The 20213-nt window shown below is 42.7% G+C and overlaps 1 protein-coding gene across 1 annotated transcript in view; it reads right to left on the bottom strand.

The window, feature by feature from the left end:
* Window positions 1-1060: 1060 nt before the first annotated feature.
* Window positions 1061-20213, bottom strand: part of LOC145404684 (ATP-binding cassette sub-family F member 1) — a 53181-nt gene continuing 34028 nt past the window's right edge. The window contains exons 7-9 of the mRNA XM_080276237.1: window positions 18913-19041; window positions 16636-16734; window positions 1061-2524 (exon numbers count right to left, since the gene is read on the bottom strand). Coding sequence (XP_080132363.1) covers window positions 1676-2524; window positions 16636-16734; window positions 18913-19041 — 1077 coding nt within the window. The 3' untranslated portion in view covers window positions 1061-1675. The remainder of the gene's footprint in view (window positions 2525-16635; window positions 16735-18912; window positions 19042-20213) is intronic.

Here is a 20213-nt window from a genome sequence, read left to right as displayed (position 1 = left end):
TAAATCTGATGAAACTGGTCTGTCCCAACCAATACCTTGACTGAAAAGATGGCAAAATTTTTACCTGGTCGTAAGACAAGTAGACATCGCATGTCAGTTTTGTGTTGTGCCAATGCAACAGGTTCTCATTACCTGAAACCTGTTGTTGTGGGGCATGTAAAACAGCCACAATGTCTCCAGGGGTTGATAGATAATCTCCTGGTGATTTATTTCCACTTGCTGAAAGCCTGGTTTATAGCCAAGATCTTCAAAGAGCAGTTCTACAATCATGCTTTATCAGGTCAGTGACTAACCTCACCCCCTACTGTATATCTTCTGAGGCCTTCAACATTCGGCAGTCAACTCAGACACACCTGCTGCCTTCCCCATCTGCATCCTGCCTATTGCCTCACTCACAGTAGCAGCATCAATCAAAGGTCAAAGGCCAAACACTGGATCTGCTGGCTCCAAACCTTCCCTGTCCCAGTCAAACTCCTCATTCAACAACCTTCTATAATGCTCTCTCCAGGCATCTTATCCCCACTGCTCACCACTACCCTTCCTTCATCATTTCTCACACACTGCTCACCTACAATATCCCGATTACCCCTCTTCACCTGATTTGCCACCTTAAATGTCATATTTTTCCTTTCCACACAATTTAGGTTATCAAGTAAAAGTCTCTGACTCAGACTCCCTGTATACCTCTCTTCTAGCCGTACGGTTGGCAGCCAAGTATTCCTTCTTGTTACCACCCTTCTTCCATTCCTGGAAAAAGACTTCTTTTCTCTTTAACTGCAGCTTCTACACCCTCATCCCACCACTAATTTACTTTATGTCTTGGTGGGCCTCTTGTCCAGTCGCATATTGCATCAGTAACTCTCAAGAGGTTGTTTTGTGTGTATATATATATATATATATATATATATATATATATATATATATATATATATATATATATATATATATATATGGAGTGCTATGAGCTATCTATTTATAACCAAAAAATATCAAGCATATTTCTCAAAAAGTCAGTCGCCTAATGTAACATATAAGGCTCATGATAAATAAAAGTATGTGAAGAGGTGGTAAAATTTAATTAGCATAAATTCTTTGCAAGCAGTCATCCTCAGAATAACACTCTTCCAATTATACACTGATTTTTAGATACAAAGATAACACTCTCAAACACAGTACAATGGTAAATTTATGATGAAACATGAAAGACTAGGATTCTAGTTTCAGTCTTTATACTGTGCACTATATAGTGCAGGTTACTAAAGCATATTATGAACTGATGATCATGCTGAAATTAATATACTGGATAACATAAACCTGTAGCTATGTGGTCATTAACTTAAACATAATCATAATGTATCCAATGCAGTATGCATTGTACTGTACACCAGTAATCTGGTTCTATATATCAAAGCTGTCTCAGTGAATATCATTACCAAATTAGTTCTATTTCTGCAAAATAATTTCTTCTAGTTTCAGCAAAGGTTATTTAAAAACTTTTCATAATAAACTTGGTTCACACTAACAACATGGACCATCTCTAAAACATGCACATTATCCACTCCCAATATTCATGATATTAAGTTCTGATATTAAACTGGAGCATAAAACTTGCATTCTATATGAACCAAAGCATTATGATGCAAAAAACTATAAAATTCAATCATAATTTGGCAAATTATAAGTCAGCTGCATTGTGGGCAGAAATGCTTGGATTATTGATCTCTTCCCCAAGCTCCTCCAGGAGTTCTTTTCTGTAATCATCAAATCCACCATCAATTTCATTAATGGTTTGTTCTTCTATAACCCACAAGTTACAATCTGTGTCACGAATCAGACGCTCATCATGCGAGACTATGATTACACCACCTTTATACTCAGAGATGGCTTCAGCAAGAGCATCAATACTCTCAATATCCAAGTTGTTGGTAGGTTCATCAAGAATAAGAATATCAGGAGATGAAAGGCAGAGTTCTGCCAAAGCAACCCTTGCCTTCTGACCCCCTGACAAATCTTTATTCTTTATAGTGTGAGCATGAGAGGCAAGGCCAAAAGTACCAAGTGCTTTCCTTGCCTTTTCGTATGGGAGATTAAACAGTCGCATGAGATACTCTGCTGGAGACTCCTCTGCTGTCAAGTGTTCACCCGAATGCTGGTCATACCTGCCTATCTTGAGACGGTGGTTTTTACGCACCTCACCAGATGTTGGAGTGAGTTCACTCAGGAGAAGTTTCAGAAAGGTGGACTTACCCACTCCATTTGGACCAACAATAGCTATTCTACTTTCCATATCAATACCAAAATCAACATTCTTGAAGAGTGGTTTGTGTCCCTCATAATTAAAACTGACATAGTAGAGACCAAGAATTGGAGGCTGCAGAGGTGGTGGCTCAGGGAAGGAAAACTTCACTACATAGTCTTGAGGGCGCTCCAAAAGCTCCGTGGGGCCATTGTCATCATCTTCCTTTTTGTTCTTTGCACGATTCTTTTCTTGCTTGCGTGTCAATGCTTCTTTTGTCTTCTTTTCCTATATTAAAGATAAGAGAGACATAGAAATGATAAGTGATATGAACCAAACAGCTATTTATATGTACATACATAATACAGTAATCCCTCCAATATCCGACGTATTAGAGCCAAAGGCAAGTCAGGAAAGTGGGCCCATCCAGATACCTGGCCCCTGCCTTCTGGACTGGTACTTATGGACCCTAACCCAACGTAACTCAGAAAAACACCTACATAACTTCCTACCAGACATGCATAGCACCTTTAAGGGCCTAGTCACCCCAATAAGGGACATAAAAGAGTGAAATAAATGCAAAGGAACCAGAGAATGAGGTTTTAGAGGTGAGTATGGAAAATACAGTACACTATTTAACATTATTCTGGGTACTTACAACAAGTCCGTGGCCATCTCGATGAATAACCCGCCTACACTCTGACAGTAAAATGGTGCACCTGAAGCACCTACAGTAATCAAGTCTTGCACTGTACTTAATCATTTGCACTCTGAATTCTAATTTCTTAACACTGCACATTCTTTTCTCACTTGCACTCTATTGTACTTTAATGAAATCAGTGTTGCAATCTGCATTTAAGTCTCTGCACTCTGAATTCTAATTTTTTAACACTGCACACTGTTCTTTACACTACACAACACTGTAAATTCCCATGTGGTCTAGTGGCAAGTTTTTGCTGTTTATTCAGTCACAGTCCGAGAGTAGGTGTTGCAGGTGGCCAAGGGGCGCGTCGCTGGGACACGGTGATGGAATACCCACTGCAGATGACTCTGAAGAGAGGCGCAAACTCATGTCCAGTGGCGACTCCACCGTGGTTGATGTGCTGGGCTGTGGCTCGGAGGTGGAAGGCCTGTCTTCAGGAGGCAAGAGTGTGGAGCCAGGGCTGGGCAAGGTGGGGGTAACAGGCCTGAAAAATCTGTCAATGGTTGATTGACGCAAGGAACGACGATTCTGGCGATTGGTGATGAGCTGCCTGAAAGTGCGCACTTCCTCCACAAGTCCCAAGGACCCCATCTCCCTGTCGCAGTCCGGGTGTTCCAGGTAGTCAAGAACAAACTCGAAGTGCTCGCAGAGTGCGCTCAGCTTGGGGATAGCTGGAGTAGTGGCACGCTGAGAGGAGTCCGCATCATCGTTGCTGTCCTCGTTGGAATCTTCAAGCTGGGTACTTGTACCGGCAACCTAAGATGCGATCTTGATATCAGACATGATCTGATACCCAGGATCGCCCTCGTCGTCATCCAACCATTTACACACTTCGTCCACATCAACATTGTTGCCAGCCACACAAAGATGTGCATGGAAGTCATCCACATCAAAACCTAGAAAATCGTGCACCACATCGACTCTGAGAAGCAGACGAAACCAAAGATTTTCCAGAGTCTTGACAGATACTTCCCTCCATGCACTGGCCCAGTTGTAGATGGCAGACTTGATGTATCGGCGAAGGTTTTCCAAAGTCTGCTGGCCTCGTGTGTTCCGTCCTCCCTGCGCTGATCCACGTCCTCAAGAACAACCATCACCTCATCCAGGAACTTCCGACGGTGCAGCCTCTTTGTTGCCACAATCACTCCTTGGTCCATTGGTTGGATGAGAGCAGTCGTATTAGGTGGCAGAAACATGCACCTAATGCGGCCATTCCCAGCAACCAACTCCTTGTCGGATGGATGCGCAGGTGCATTGTCCAGAAGACAGAGGGCCTTTACTGGGTCGTGCAGAATTCCCAGTGTGTTCATCTGGTAATGGATAACCTCCTTGATGAAGTGGCGGTTGAAACCTGTTTTTGAAGATCTTGGCTGTGAACCAAACCTTCAAAGAATGGTACCAAACAACAGGAAGGACATCCATCACCCCATGAAGACACCGAGGCTGCTTTGCATGGCCAACAATAAAGGGCTTGAGTCACTGCATGCTGTTAGCATTGGCACAACTCAAAGCATATATCCATTGCTTGCAAAGCTTGGGGCCAGGTAAACGCTTCTCCGTCTCCTCAGCTAGAGTGTTCATTGGCAACAAGTTACAGAATAGACCAGTTTCATCAGCGTTGTAGACTTGACTGAGAGTGCGGCCTTCCCTGTTGATCAAGCCCTTCACCTTCTGCCGAAACTCCTCTACTCCATCCTTGCTGGCATCCAGAGCTTCACCATGGGCCTTACGGATGGTAAGTCCATGCCGTAACTTGAAAGCGAAGAGCCTACCCTCGGATGCTTTGAAGTCTGGGGCGTTGTGGAGCCTTGCGAACTTCTCAGCAGCAGCCTTCAGCTCCATAAAACACACCAGCAGCACGTTGTTGATGATACCAAATCAGCGCGGAGCAGCTGATTTCTGCAAATCAGGGAGTGAACATAACTTTCCTTTCCACGTTGCATTTGGCCTTCGATGTGAAGTCAGCCGAGTACAGGGTAAGCTTGTCCAGGGATCTCTTGATATCAAACAATCACAGCGGGCCAGGTTGAATTCATGGAAGATTCGACCATCCCGCGTCCACCTTGTCCAATATCTCCCCTTTCCTCTCCAGAGTCAGAACCACTCGTTTCCTCTTCTCGGGCAGCGGGGCCAACATCACACATATGAAGAAGAGGCAGGAAAGGAACAGCAGAGCCTGCAGCAGGTAGGGCACCACCACAAAAGTGGGCACATGGGCGGCCATGGTGACGAGCGTGCACTCACAACGAAGGACAGGCGGCAAATGGGGGGGGATTCAAATATTAAATTTTTTTTTTACATTTTGAGGCCAATTTGGGGGTCACAAAGTCCCAGGCCCAAAATGTCCGGGTAGTGGGGTATCCAGTTCTTCAGCGTCCGGATAGTAGAGGGATTACTTTATATATATGTATATATATATATATATATATATATATATATATATATATATATTGCCAGACACCATAATCCCGTAAGGGGTGGCCATTTGGCTTTGTGTTATTTGTTTTATGGGGAGGGACACTAACCCTCTCCCAACCCACTTGCTGACACGCAGGGAGAACGTATGGTTTGGTTATATGGTTACCACCCAACATTGTAAATGGTTTCTTGGCTTACAGGAAACCATTTGGCTTGTCCCCTGTAAAGGAAAGAAAAGCAATAAGAAGTGACAGGAAAGATGGGAGAAATAGGAAGATAGAAGGGCAGGCACAGAAAAAGAATGATAAAGGCTAAGGAAGAAGTAGGCAGCACTACATCATGTGAGTGGATGATAGTCGCCACCACCTACCACTTATATATATATATATATATATATATACACAAGGCCCTGCACGCCAGAAGGGGCAAAGCGCCATACCAGCTGAAATCTGTTCTTTTCCACCAGCTACTCCCTCAAACACTACCCTATGATTGCACAGTTGCTTTGCTCATTTCCAATTAGTGCAGTAGGAATGAAAGTCTGAAGCGAGCAAAGCTACTTTGTGCAGTCATAGGGTAGTGTTTGAGGGAGCAGCTGGTGGAAAAAAAAACAGGTTTCAGATGGTATGGCACTTTGCCCCTTGTGACGTGCAGGGCCTCAGACTGTGTGTGTGTGTGTGTGTGTGTGTGTGTGTGTGTGTGTGTGTGTGTGTGTGTGTGTGTATTTACCTCTGTATTTGTAGTATACAGGAATTGAGCAATGCTCGTGTTGTCCTGTCTCCATATCCACATCTATCTAGTCTACTTTTACAAACATGATTGTTTTTATCCTGCACCACCTTTTCGTCTAAGTCGTTCCAAATATTTATGTATTTACCTAATATACCTAATTGTGATATACACGAAATGTGCTATGCTCGTGGGTTCCCGTCGCTGTTTCTCAGCAAGTCAAATTTAGCTTTAACCTCGTTTAAGTTTTTAGACTGGACGATCTCTTTGTCCAGGCAATTCCAGAGGTCTATACCACTATAAGGAAAACTACAGTATATTTCTTGATATCCTTCAAGCAGCTTGACTTCTTCAATTTCATTCCGTGTCCTCTTGTTGCTCTCTTATCCCATACAAACAGATCTTCTCAGTCAATTTTATCTACTCCCACCATGGTCCTGAACACTGCAATCATGTCTCCCCTCTTTCTCCTTTCCTCTAAGGAAGGCAAATCCAGCTTTTCCAGCCTCTCTCTGTATGACAGGTCTGCCAGACTGGGGACCATCTTGGTTGCTGTTCTTTGTATTCTCTCAATCCTATTTATATCTTTCTTTTTGTGTGGGGACCACACTACTGCTGCATATTCTAACCTGGAGCGGATCATGGCCTTTATCAATTTTTTCATCATCTCCTCATCCATATAATGAAATGCTACTCTTATGTTAGTCAAGAGTTTATAAGTCTCTCCAACTATCTTGTTAATGTGCTTTTCTGGTGACAAATTATCTTGGACCAGCACTCCCAAATCTTTCTCTTCTCTCCTTTTTGTGATTAATTCATTACCCAACAAATAATTCAGTGATGGCCTCCTGGTACTTTTACCCATTTCCAATATTATACATTTCTTTACATTAAATTTCATTTCCCACGCCCGGCTCCAATCATGTATCCTATCCAAGTCCTCCTGCAACATTTTACAATCCTCCTCAACCTCTACCTTCCTCAAGATCTTTACATCATCAGCAAACAGACTTGCATAACTGTTCACTCCATCTACCATATCATTTACGTAAATCAGGAACATTACTGGCGCCAACACCGAGCCTTGAGGGACTCCACTTGTTACTTCCCTCCATCCAGACATCCTATCCTTTATTACTGTCCTCATTTGCCTCTCTTAAAAAGTCTCTCATCCATTCCAGAAGTTTCCCCTTCAGTCCTCCTATATATTCTAGTTTCCACATTAGTCTCTTATGAGGTACCTTGTCAAAGGCCTTCTCTAAGTCTAAGTACATACAATCCACCCAACCATCTCTCTCCTGTACCACGTCAATCGCTCTTGAGTAAAAGCTCAACAAGTTGGAAACACATGACCTTCCACTTCTGAATCCAAACTGACATTCAGCCAAAATATTCATCTCTTCTAGATATTTTATCCATCTGTCTTTCAGGATTCTCTCAGACAATTTTGTGACCAGGCTGGTTAGAGACACTGGTCTATAATTCAGGGGTTCTTCCCTGTTTCCTCCCTTGCAAATTGGTACCACATTTCCCCTCTTCCATTCTTGTGGCACTTTCCCCTCTTCCAGGGAACACACAATTAAACTGTGAATTTTATCCGCCAGTTGTTCTCTGCATTCCTTCAGTACCCAATTAGAAATTCCATCAGGTCCTGGGGCTTTCCTTACATCTTGAGTTTCCAGTAATTTATACACTTCCTGTACCTCCACTTTTATATCTTTTATCACCGGTACATTTCTAATCACTCCCTCCCCTTCCACAAATTCTTTTTCATTAGTGAAAACTGATTGGAAACATTTGATCATTATTTCAGCTTGCATTGCTGCATCTTTATAGACCTTTCCTTTTACTTTCAGTTTGGTGATTCCTTCCTTTTGTTTCAGTTTGCCATTAACAAATCTATAAAACAGTTTGGGTTCATCCTTGCATTTGTCTATTATACCTTTTTCAAAATTCCTTTCTTCTTCTCTACATATTCTTGTGTATTCATTTCTTGTTCTTTTATATTCTTCCTTTGTTCTGTTGTTATCTCTCTTTCTCCAATTGTTCCACGCCTTATCTCTCTCTTTTTTTGCTATCATACACCTTCTATTAAACCACTCCTTTTTCCTGTTTTCTTTCCCCCTTACTCTTGGTACAAATTTTTCCACTCCCAAATTACAGAGGTCTAGAAAGATATCCCACTTCCTCTGTATCTCTCGTTTCTCTGAATTTTCTCCAGATCAGATACAGACGACATAAAAGTGAGAGGGCATATCACAACTACAAGCAGGCAAGAAATTATTTTACAGTACAGTAACACCTCGATATAACGGACTTCAATAGACCGGAATAAGTCCGATAAAGCTAGAAGCAGTTCGGACTGCCTGACCACTTCAGCTATGTTCACCACAAAAAGGTAAATAAAAGTCATGTTTATCAGTGTATAGTACAGAATTATTATACATATTATACCATTTGATTAATGTAGTGAAGTAATCAACACAATACAGTACTCCAGTGGTAGTCAAAACAGTTTAAAACATGTTCATGCGATCCGGACTGATGTCTGATATATCGGAAAATGTCCGGAATAGCAGAGGGAAGTCCGGATGTCGCTTTTATCCCCTCTGTGAGGCAATTCAGAATCCGCAGACATGCCCCGGGAGGCAAAAGTTTCGGGAAATTTGACATGTCATATTTTTATGATTTATGTGTTTGGGATGATGGATAATGATGAAATATCAATAAAAATAATAAAATAAATATATTTTACCTACCCATTACTGAAATTACAGCTGATGAAGCTGATGAATGCAGTATGGGTAATCCATGAGGATGCCGCAGAAAGTAAACAAACAACTTTTTTCTATCTGGTGTTTTCACTTATAGCTTGAACAGAACATTCTTTCCTTATTAGAAAAACTTATTTCTTGCTTCTGTGTACAATTATTTTCAAAACAGAACTTGTTTCCATATTCAAAAAATTGTAATTTCAACTTCTGAACTTTACTAATGCTACCAGTAATTAGAACAGAACTTATTTCCTCTCATTCAACAAAACTTTTCTTCTTCTTATAGTTTGAACAGAACATTCTTTTCTTATTAGAAAAACTTATTTCTTGTACCAAATAATCAAGAATTTCACCATCAAAAAACAGGAGAAAATACTCCATTTCAGAACTGTTTTTGTCTACTCCAGCAGCCCTTGTCACTCCACTGTGAGTTGCATCAAATCTATAGCAATTTGGTATGAATCTATCACCATTTGCCCAGATAAACCCAGATCCACCAGCACTACCAATACCACAAGGCCTACGGGGAGGGTCACACACCCTGGGATCATCATCATCATCACTTAGGTCTGAATCATCATCACTCTCGTCACTCACGGGAATAAATCCATCACTGTCACTGTCTGCCATCCCCTCACTGTCACTACCACTCTCCTGTGCCACCCCCTCACTGTCACTACCACTCTCCTGGTCATCACTATCGTACTCCAAACCTGGCGATAACTTACGTTTCACGCCAGCACTACTCACTGATACCCCTGAGGTTGACGGAGTTTGTGTATCACTGTCGGAAAATCCTTCAAAATCGGTGATGTCATGCACTTCCCTCTCTTCATCAAGTCTACTAGTCACTTCAGAGTTCTGCAAATTGCTGTCCGGTTCTGCCATCTCATCTGAATACTGTGCTGAGGGCGAAAAGTGAAGACTTCCCTCTAACTCCACGCTACGCACAATCGCGCTGCCTAACCTCCGCGCGTTGCAGACGTGAAAAAAAATCGGTCACATGTACTGTTATTACAGCATATTTTTGAAGGATTTTAGGCATATATTTGTTTGTAGAAAATTATCTTATGGTTTATGAGTCATTTTTAGGTAATTATTTGAGCATAAAATGCGAAAATAAAAAAAAAATCCACCCTAAAACCCGGTACATTTGTACCAGCAGGTTTGTTTACATATGACGTCAGAGCCCAGACCCCTCTGAGTGCAACGTGGAAGGTTGGGGGTATCAAACGATGCCACCCGTTGCCTGAGGCTCTTTTACTCAAAAGTCCCGACCCGGAATCCATCAAGAGAACCCGTCTTAAGACCCGACCCGGACTTAAAGGGTTATTGGAATTTCACATTTTTCAGAATGGTTTGGGCCCCAATTAGTCCGTTACAGTGAGGTCTTACTGTACAAGGATAAGGATAGAAACTCACATGCAGTTTGAGAATGACATTGTAAATAAAAGTACTGATCAGCCAAAGTTGTTTTACAGCTACATACGAAGCAAAGAATCCATCATGGATGAGTGGAAAGTTTGTATCAATGATGAAGATATTTGTGAGGTACTAATCAAAAATTTCCAGTCAATTTTTACTAAAGAAAGTAGGTTTGCGAGTGATGAAAACAAACAAGCATGCCTACACATATTTACAAATATACGTACAGTTATCCCTGTACTATCCGGACCCCCACTATGCGCACTCCCTACTTACCGGACATTTTGAGTCTGGGTCTTTGGAACCCCGAAATGGTATTTAATAAAAAAAATAATTAAAAAAAAAAAAAAAAAAAAATCAACTAGTAATCCCTCTAATATCCTAAAGACCAATATCCGAACATCCCCACTAACCGGACATAATCGTCCCAGGACCCAACATTCCCAAAATGGTCCTGGGGGGGGGGGGTCTTTCCCGCCCGTAATTTGAACGCGGCGCGGGACAGCTTAGTTGTGGCGAGTCATTCCTCTGATATCCGATAGAGCGCTGCTGCATCCTCCCCACTTTCCGCCTGTCTCTTGCCGCGAGTGCACGCTCTTCGTTATGGCTGCCCATGTGCTCGCTTTTGTGGTGGTGCCTTACCTGCTGCAGGCTCTCCTGCTGCCCTCGTGCCTCTCCTTCGTGTGTGTGATGATGGCCCCGCTGCCTGAGAAGAGGAAGAGAGTGGTGCTGACTCTGGAGAAGAAACAGATGATATTGGAGAAAGTAGATGCGGGGTGGTCTTCTTCACGCATCCTCCGCGAGTTCAACCTGGCCCGATCTACTTTGTTTGATATTAAGAGATCCCGAGACAAACTCATGCAGTACACGGCTGACTTCTTGTCGAGAAGCAAACGCAACGTGGAGAGGAAGGTGATGTTTACTCCCAAGTTTGCTGAAATCGACCACTCCACGTTGATTTGGTATCGACAGCAACGTGCTGCTGGTGTGAGGGTACGTGGAACGGAGCTGAAGGCTGCTGCTGAGAAGTTCGCCAGGCTTCACGACGCCCTAGACTTCAAGGCATCCGAGGGTTGGCTCTTCGAGTTCAAGTTACGGCATGGCCTTACCAACCATAAAGCTCATGGCGAAGCTTTGGACGCTAACGAGGATGGAGTTGATGAGTTTCGGCACAAGGTGAAGGGCTTGATCGACAGGGAGGGCCTCACTCTCGGTCAAGTGTACAATGCTGACGAAACTGGTTTATTCTAACGCTCTTTGCCAACGAACACTCTAGCCGAGGAGATGGAGAAGCGGGTACCTGGCCGCAAGCTCTCCAAGGAACGGATATCTGCTTTGTGTTGTGCCAATGCTAACGGCATGCACCGGCTTAAGCCCATTATTGTTGGCCGTGCAAAGCAGCCTTGGTGTCTTCGTGGGGTGATGGATGTCCTTCCTGTCGTCTGGTACCATTCTTTGAAGGCATGTTTTACAGCCCTGATCTTCAAAGACTGGTTCCACAGCCACTTCGACAAGGAGGTCATCAATTACCAGACGAAGACACTGGGAATCCCGCGTGACCAGGTAAAGGTCCTCCGTCTCCTCAACAATGCACCTGCCCACCCGTGCGACGACGACTTGGTGGCTGAGAATGGCTGGATTAGGTGCATGTTTCTGCCACCTAATACGACTGCTCTCATCCAACCAATGGACCAAGGAGTGATTGTGGCAACAAAGCGCCTAAACCGCCGGAAGTTCCTGGACGAGGTGATGGTTGTTCTCGAGGACGAGGACGAGGACGAGAGCAGGGAGGGACGGGACACACGAGGCCAGCAGACTCTGGAAAACATTCGCTGCTACAACATCAAGTCTGCACTCTACAACTGGGCCAGTGCATGGAAGGAAGTCCCTGTCAAGACTCTAGAAAATGGTTGGTCTCGTCTGCTTCTCGGAACGGATGTGGAGTACGATTTTCTAGGGTTTGACATGGATGACTTCCGTGCACAGCTACGTACGCATGGCGACGATATTGATGTGGACGATGTGCGTGAGTGGTTGGATGACGACGAGGGCGATCCTGGGTATCAGACATTGTCTGATATCGAGATCACGTCTTCAGTTGCAGGTGTCAGTACCGAGCTTAAAGATTCCGACGAGGAAGGCGATGATGATGCGGACTCCTCTCAGCAGGACACTACTCCAGCCATCCCCAAGCTGAGCACACTCCGGGAACACCTAGAGTTCGTTCTTGACTGCCTGGAACACCCGGACTGCGACAGGGAGATGGGGCCCTTGGGACTCGTGGAGGAAGTGTGTGCTTTCAGGCAGTGCATCATCAATCGTCAGAATCATCGGTCATTGCGTCAATCAACCACTGACAGTTTTTTCAGGCCCGTGACCCCCGCTGTGCCCAGCCCTGGCTCCACTCCGTTGCCTCCCCAAGACAGGCCCTCATGCTCCGAGCCACAGCCCAGCACATCAGCCACGGTGGAGTCACCGCTCTACGTGAGTTTGCGGCTGTCTTCAGAGTCGTCTGCAGTGGGTATGCCATCACCACGGCCCAGCGATGCACCCCTAGGTTGCCTGCCAGTGATACTCTCGGACTCTGACAGTGAATAAACAGCAAGAACTTCTCCACTAGACCACACGGGAATTTAGTGTTGTGCAGTGAAAAAAACAGTGCGTTGTGTTAAGGATTTAAAGTTGTGAGAGAAAAGACTCAATAGAAAAAAAATTTAACGTAAATAGACTTGTTTGTTTTGGCTTTGGAAAATTATATGAATGGGAAAAGTTAAAGTGCAACACTTAGTAAGTTACAATGGAGCATTATTTAGACAAGAGTGCACACTGTGAAGAGAACGGACTTCTGTGTGTGACTGACTAAGTTCAGTGCAAGACCTCAGGAACAGTGTACTGCAAGTGCTTCAGTAAATCCTTCTTACTGTCAGAGTCCGAGAGGAGGCAGTTATTCATCGAGGTGGCCAGGGACTTGCTGTAAGCAGGCAGAATGTTTCATACTGTACTTTTTTCCATACTACACTTACCTCATTTCACTCTTTAATGTCCTTTATTGGTGTGAATAGGGTGTTAGTAGCTATGCATGTGCAGTAGGAATGTGTTTTTCTGAGTTAGGCTAGGTTAGGGTCCATAAGTACCAGAATGTTTATTAATGTACAAACATACTTCTAAACTCTCATTTTATGTTTCTTTTGCATTTATTTCAGTCATTTATGTGCCTTATTGGTGTGATTTGGGTCTTAAATAGGTGCTATGCACGTCCAGAGGGAGTTGTATAGGTGTTTCTCTGAGTTAGGGTCCATAAGTACAAGTCAATAAGCTGGGGCCCAATATCCGGACAGAACCAATATCCGGACCTACCTATGGCTCTATTACGTCGGATATTGGAGTGATTACTGTATTTCCAATTTCCTCCCAAGAGTGAGAGTATGATGCCATTTCTTCTTTGCACCTGGTTCCCCGGATGCTGGAGATGATGCAGGGCGCTGGGGAGGTATGGTGAAAGTATGAAAAGATGAAGAACAGCGAAAAACAGCGTAACTTACAGCGAAGCTGAGAGGAGAGGATGGACGTGACTCGACTGGGAAGCGCGTGCAAATGTGTTTACCAGAGAAGGGTTAGTTCGTTTTCTCGCTGCAAGCGAGCGCGGCGCTGTGCAGCGCGCCCATTTTGAATTTTTCATATTTCCTCTCGTATCATTTTTCGTAGCATCAAGACAGATACTTACCAACCTTTCAGACTCCTGGTCATCCTCCTTTCAGGACTTTGGTGAAAGAGTGTGTGTGTGTGTGTGTGTGTGTGTGTGTGTGTGTGTGTGTGTGTGTGTGTGCGTGTGTGTGCGTGCGTGCGTGCGTGCGTGCGTGTGTCTAGGCATAGGCTTTACAGCCTGCTATTAAGGCCCAGCAGTCCTCCTAAATACCATACACTTCTACATCTCACCACTTCGGCACAAACACCCACCGTCCATACTGAATACATGCTAGGACTGTCTCATACAGGACTGGTGTATTGGTATTAGCAGGGGTATTTTTTCGACATGTCGGCGGGTCTTCTGGTAGATCGGTAAAGCCTGATTTAATGAAATTCAAATCCTTAAACTGTTCCCTGCCCCAGTCAGGATTTGAACCTACGTCCGTTAGGACTGCAGGCGACCTCTCCACTGATTGAGCCACCGCCTCCCCCAAATGCCCTCTTACGGTTTCTATCCTTCTATCTGTGCCTTCATCTATAGCTTCCTTTCTGATCATTCTATAGCCACTGTTGTAGATGGCCATCGTTCTTCTCCTAGATCTATCAACAGTGGTGTTTCTCAGGGCTCTGTCCTATCACCAACTCTCTTCCTTTTATTCGTCTATAACATTCTAATTTGTACACATAACTCTATCCACCCATAGGCTGACGATTCCACCCTTCACCTTTCCATTCGGTCTCAGCAGTTACTTCAACAAACAAGGGATGAGGCTATGGCACACCTAATGTCTGACATGGCTCGTATCTCTGACTGGGGTAAAAATAATCTTGTTTTTAATGCATCAAAGACTCAGTTTTTACACCTATCATCCCAACAAAATCTTCCACAGGAGTACCCACTAATGTTTAATAATATCCAGCTCAATCCTGCTTCATCTTTGAACATGCTTGGGGTTTCATTCACCCGGGACTTATCTTGGAAAGATCATATTGCATCTCTAGTAAAACCTGCTTCCAAGAGATTAGGTGTGCTAAGCTGACTCCGTACTTTCCTTACCCCTGCAGCTGTTGACTTTATACATGGGTTTTATTCGCCCCTGTGCAGCGTACAACCTTCATGTGTGGGGAGACTCCCCACACACAACTCTTCTCAACAAGGTGGAGTCAAAGGCTTTTCGTCTCATTAACTCTCCTCCTCTTACTGGCTCCCTTCAATCTCTGTCTCTTCGCTGCATTGTTGCCTCTTTATCTCTTTTCTATTGCAACTTCAATGGTCACTGCTCCTTTGAACTCTCTGCGTGCATCCCTCCACCTCTATGATGGGAGCACCTGTCTAGCAACAAACTCTCATCCCTTTTCTGTCCAACTCTCTAATGCAGGAGTTTACCGTTACTGCCAGTCTTTCATTTATGCAACAGGTCAACTCTGGAACTGTCTCCCTCTGTCTGTATTTCCTACTTCCTATGATCTCCAGTCTTTCAAACGCAGTGTGTCCAGGCATGTCGAAATGAATGGATCTTGAATTTGGCTCTCTTTTGTATTGTTTTTGTTTTTTTCTTGGAGGTAACTGTTTTGCAAGCTCCTAGCCTTTGGTTCCTTCTTCCTTGCATAAAAGAAAAAAAAAAAAAACAAGACAAGGATATTGGTAATAATAAGTTGCTGCTGTTCTGTCCTGACAAATATATGCCTTGACCACTGTTTCTCAGACTGGGAGCCATGGCCTGCAAGTGGGCCACGGCAGGATTTTTGGGGGTCATGGCAGGTTAGTGTTAGGTCAGTATTAAACCACAATGTGTCTGTTTACCGCACTTTAAGTCCACTTGCCATTTTCCACAATATATTTATGTGAATCTGGGTTCTCCACCCTTCTACACATAAAAAGTAAAAGCCAAAAATGGTCGGATGGGGACCTCCAATCAGTCGACTGACTGAAAGCAAAGTGCCATCCATCCCACTGATATGTAACAAAATATGCATTCTGATTAATAGTTGTAAGCATTAAAGAAATGGAGGGCACTAATGCAGCTTTCTGCATCATTACTTGAGAGGGGCTTGAGGGAAAACTAAAGGGAGGCCAAAAAAATGTTAAGATACTCACAAGTGGGGTATGAAATTAAAAAGTTTGAGAAACACTGGCCTAGACTGAGATGAAATGACAAGGACAGGCAGATAAATATGGCACTAATTTTAAACGTTCAATTTTTTCAAAAGTTTGAAATTCCCTTATCCAGAAAGACTTCATATGGTTTAGGCTGCAAAATATTATGGTGAGATTCGTGCTTTTTCTTCTCTCTGACTATATCAAGTGAAAAGCTAGCAAACAATCACCATCCACTCTGGGGCTGGAAAAATGCTTCATTCCAGCCACTGGATGAGCCATTTGGTGACCTGAGAACCCCAATTTGCATTAAAATGAAATAAAGATTATATAGTTTTCCACTGTCTCAGTGTGGCAAACATGACTAGCTTCAGTGGTGTGCTGATGACAGTGCTGCTTTTGAGAAAGGTAAAGGCAGAAAGGAAGACCTATAAAGAAGCTGAAAGATGAGAAGACAGCAGGTGTTTATGAGACAGACCACACATAATAATATGCTACAACCTGCAGACTTTACAGCTCTCTTTGTACAGTTAAGATGGCAATTGACATCACCACTCATACTTACAGCCTGTTTCTTGGTCGCTCCCGAGGCTTTCATCTCCTTGATACGCTTCTCCTGCTTTTCATATGCTTTAAGTTGCTCTTTTCTCTTTTGAACCAACATCTGAAACACAAGATAATGTACATACAGTTCACTGAAACTATTCTTAACAGCCAACCATTTCACATACAGACATACCTGTCCAGTGTACTCCAATATGTACAAAAATTTCAAGATAAAAATTTGTGTATCAGATGAAAGAGATCTGAAGCCCACACTAACAGGACACACTTCTACATGGAGAATGGCCAAATGCAGAGTACAAGATCCAATTTATTTCAATGTTTTGCTCACCAGAGCTTCTTCAGGAATAACATCTGTGGACAACAGTCCACTCCTTAACCCTCGGTTAGTCTTCCTCAAATTTAAAGTCAAGTCATTTTTATGAGGTCATTCTGGACCCCAAACAAAAAATATTATATATATATATCCTTCTTGGTATATGTAGTATAGCCATATTGGAAGGGATTCCATGAGTGCCCAGTGATACTCTCGAACTCTGACAGTGAATAAACAGCAAGAACTTTCACACTAGACCACACGGGAATTTAGAGTGTTGTGCGGTGAAAAAAACAGTGCGTTCTGTTAAGGATTTAAAGTTTTGAGAGAAAAGACTCAATAGAAAACAAATTTAACGTAAATAGACTTGTTTGTTTTGGCTTTGGAAAATTATATGAATGGGAAAAGTTAAAGTGCAACACTTAGTAAGTTACAATGGAGCATTATTTAGACAAAAGTGCACACTGTGAAGAGAACGGACTTCTGTGTGTGACTGACTAAGTTCAGTGCAAGACTTCAGGAACAGTGTACTGCAAGTGCTTCAGGAAATCCTTCTTACTGTCAGAGTCCGAGAGGAGGCGGTTATTCATCGAGGTGGCCATGGACTTGCTGTAAGTAGGCAGAATGTTTCATACTGTACTTTTTTCCATACTATACTTACCTCATTTCACTCTTTAATGTCCTTTATTGGTGTGAATAGGGTGTTAGGAGCTATGCATGTGCAGTAGGAAAGTGTTTTTCTGAGTTAGGCTACAGGGTTAGGGTCCATAAGTACCAGTTCAGGAGCCAGTCACCAGAACGTTTAATATTGTATGAACCTACTTCTAAACCTTCATTTTATGTTTCTTTTGCATTTATTTCAGTCATTTATGTGCCTTACTGGTGTGATTTGGGTCTTAAATAGGTGCTATGCATGTCCAGAGGGAGTTGTATAGATGTTTCTCTGAGTTAGGGTCCATAAGTACAAGTCCATAAGCTGGGGCCCCAATATCCGGACAGGACCACTATCCAGACCTGCCTATGGCTCTATTACATCGGATATTGGAGTGATTACTGTATAGACTTACAGAATAGCCTGGACAAAGAGATCGTCCAGACAAGTGCCCAACAGAACAGGCTCACACAACATAACACACATAATGGAGCACTGCACAGCAAATGCCACACTATGACACACACAACATCATTGGTGCATGGAACCTATGGGACAACCCCAGAAGGGCAGTTGCTTACCTGTGATTGATGGGTCTGCTTTAATGGACAGACTGGGGTAAAAAAAAAAAAAAAAAAAAAAAAAAAAAAAAAAAAAAAAAATGTGTAATGGGCCACACAACAACCATTCATACATTACTAGAATTCTGGTTCCACTGCACAAGCAAGTTAACAAACAGTTGCGAAATCCATGACATTTACTTATTCTGTACATACTTCATCTAACCAACTGGATGTTATATAAATTCCTTACTTTCATTAACTTCTATACCACTTTCTACCCAATTATTCTCATAGACTTATTTACGACTTCCATTTGCACTCTTCTCAACCTACATGCCTCCTGCAACTCACATGCAATACAATATTTTCAGAACCTTATCTAGATCTATTCTTTCCTCATGACCATATACATACAAAATACTTTCTTCTATCCTCTTATTATGCCTTTATTACTCCAGATCTCCTGTGAATCACTACAGTTATCTCATCCACTCTACTACACCCCACACACTCATCTTATTCTTGAATTTTCTCATTCATGCCATACCAGTCTCACACCTATACATTTAGGAAATAATACACTTTTGTGGAGTCATCATGCAATCTATACTCATACCTATGTTTCACATTAGCACCTTCACAGCATCAGTCCCTTTCCTTGGCCATTGCAATCTTCACATCCCCTGTAAATTTGCCTCTTTTCAATATACAAAACACAGATCCACTATGAAAATATAGAGTACCAACCTTTTTAAACATAGAGTAGTTTCCTTTATAATAAAACAGTTTCTGCTGGTCTAGATGGATGATGTCTGTGCACACATTGTCAAGGAATGACTGGTCGTGGGACACTACAAGCAAAGTCTTCTTCCACCCCTGTAGAAAAAAAATATATATGAACAACTATTGTGTCCTGCATTTCAAAAATCATATCCATAAATATCTTGTAATAGCATAACCACCATTAATAATCTACATTATATACTGTTCTGTAAACTCTCAACACCTCATTTCAGTATATCAGACCTACCTTTCACTAATGCTTTCAACCTACAGATAATTCTCTGAAGCTATCCCTTCAGCCTGAGGATATTTCCCTTGAGCTAACCCTTCAGTCTGAAGATATTTCTTTTAAGGTATCCCTTCAGTATGAGGATATTTCCCTTAAGCTATCTCTTCAGTCTGAGGATATTTCTCTTAAGCTATCCCTCAAGCCTGAGGATATTTCTCTTAAGCTATCCCTGCTGCCTGAGGATATTATGCCAGATGATTATACAGTACTCAGCTTAAAAGAAAATCTTCAAGCTGAAGGGATGGCCTTAATGAAGTATCCTCAGGCTGAAGACATAGCTTAAATCTTAAGCTATTCCTTCAGCCAGAGGATACTTCTCTTAAGATATCCCTTCAGCGTGATATCAATCTTTTCAGCTTGGTACAATCATTTGGCATAATTCATAAAAAGAAATAAAGCCACAGGTTTAAGGCATTGTTGTTGTTTCTGGTTCAATAGAATGTGAGTCTGGTGGTTGGCAGGTTGAAACTACTCCTCTCTTGCAGTACACCATCCTTCTACGAGGAGACAGAGAGAGAGTTGAGGGGTATTTGTACAACTGCAGTTTTATTGGTGTAACCACATGATAGCATCCCTCTCCGGCATCTTAACAGGTGATAATATTCACACACATTTCTTTCTATATTACCACCTTACCATGTCCTGCATCATGATGGCATGAAAGCTTTCCTTTGTGGTGTTCATACTCTCATGACTGCAATGACATATCTCACCATATATTGAACTGTAATCGGATATACATTATGTTCGCATATACAGTAATCCCTCTACCATCTGACGTAATAGAGCCAAAGGCATGTCCGGAAACTGGTCCCGTCCAGATAGTGGGCCCCAGCCTCCTGGACTTGTACTTAAGGACCCTAACCCAGCCTAACTTTGGAAGCCACCTAAATAACTCCCTACCAGACATGCATAGCACCTATTTAAACCTATTTAAGACCCTATTCACACCAATAATGGACATAAAGCATGAAAT

This window comes from Coenobita brevimanus, chromosome 64, assembly GCF_032717465.1.
Source record: "Coenobita brevimanus isolate Jiangsu-jjx chromosome 64, ASM3271746v2, whole genome shotgun sequence".
In the NCBI taxonomy this organism is placed as follows: Eukaryota; Metazoa; Arthropoda; class Malacostraca; order Decapoda; family Coenobitidae; genus Coenobita; species Coenobita brevimanus.
This window is presented reverse-complemented; position numbering and strand designations above follow the sequence as displayed.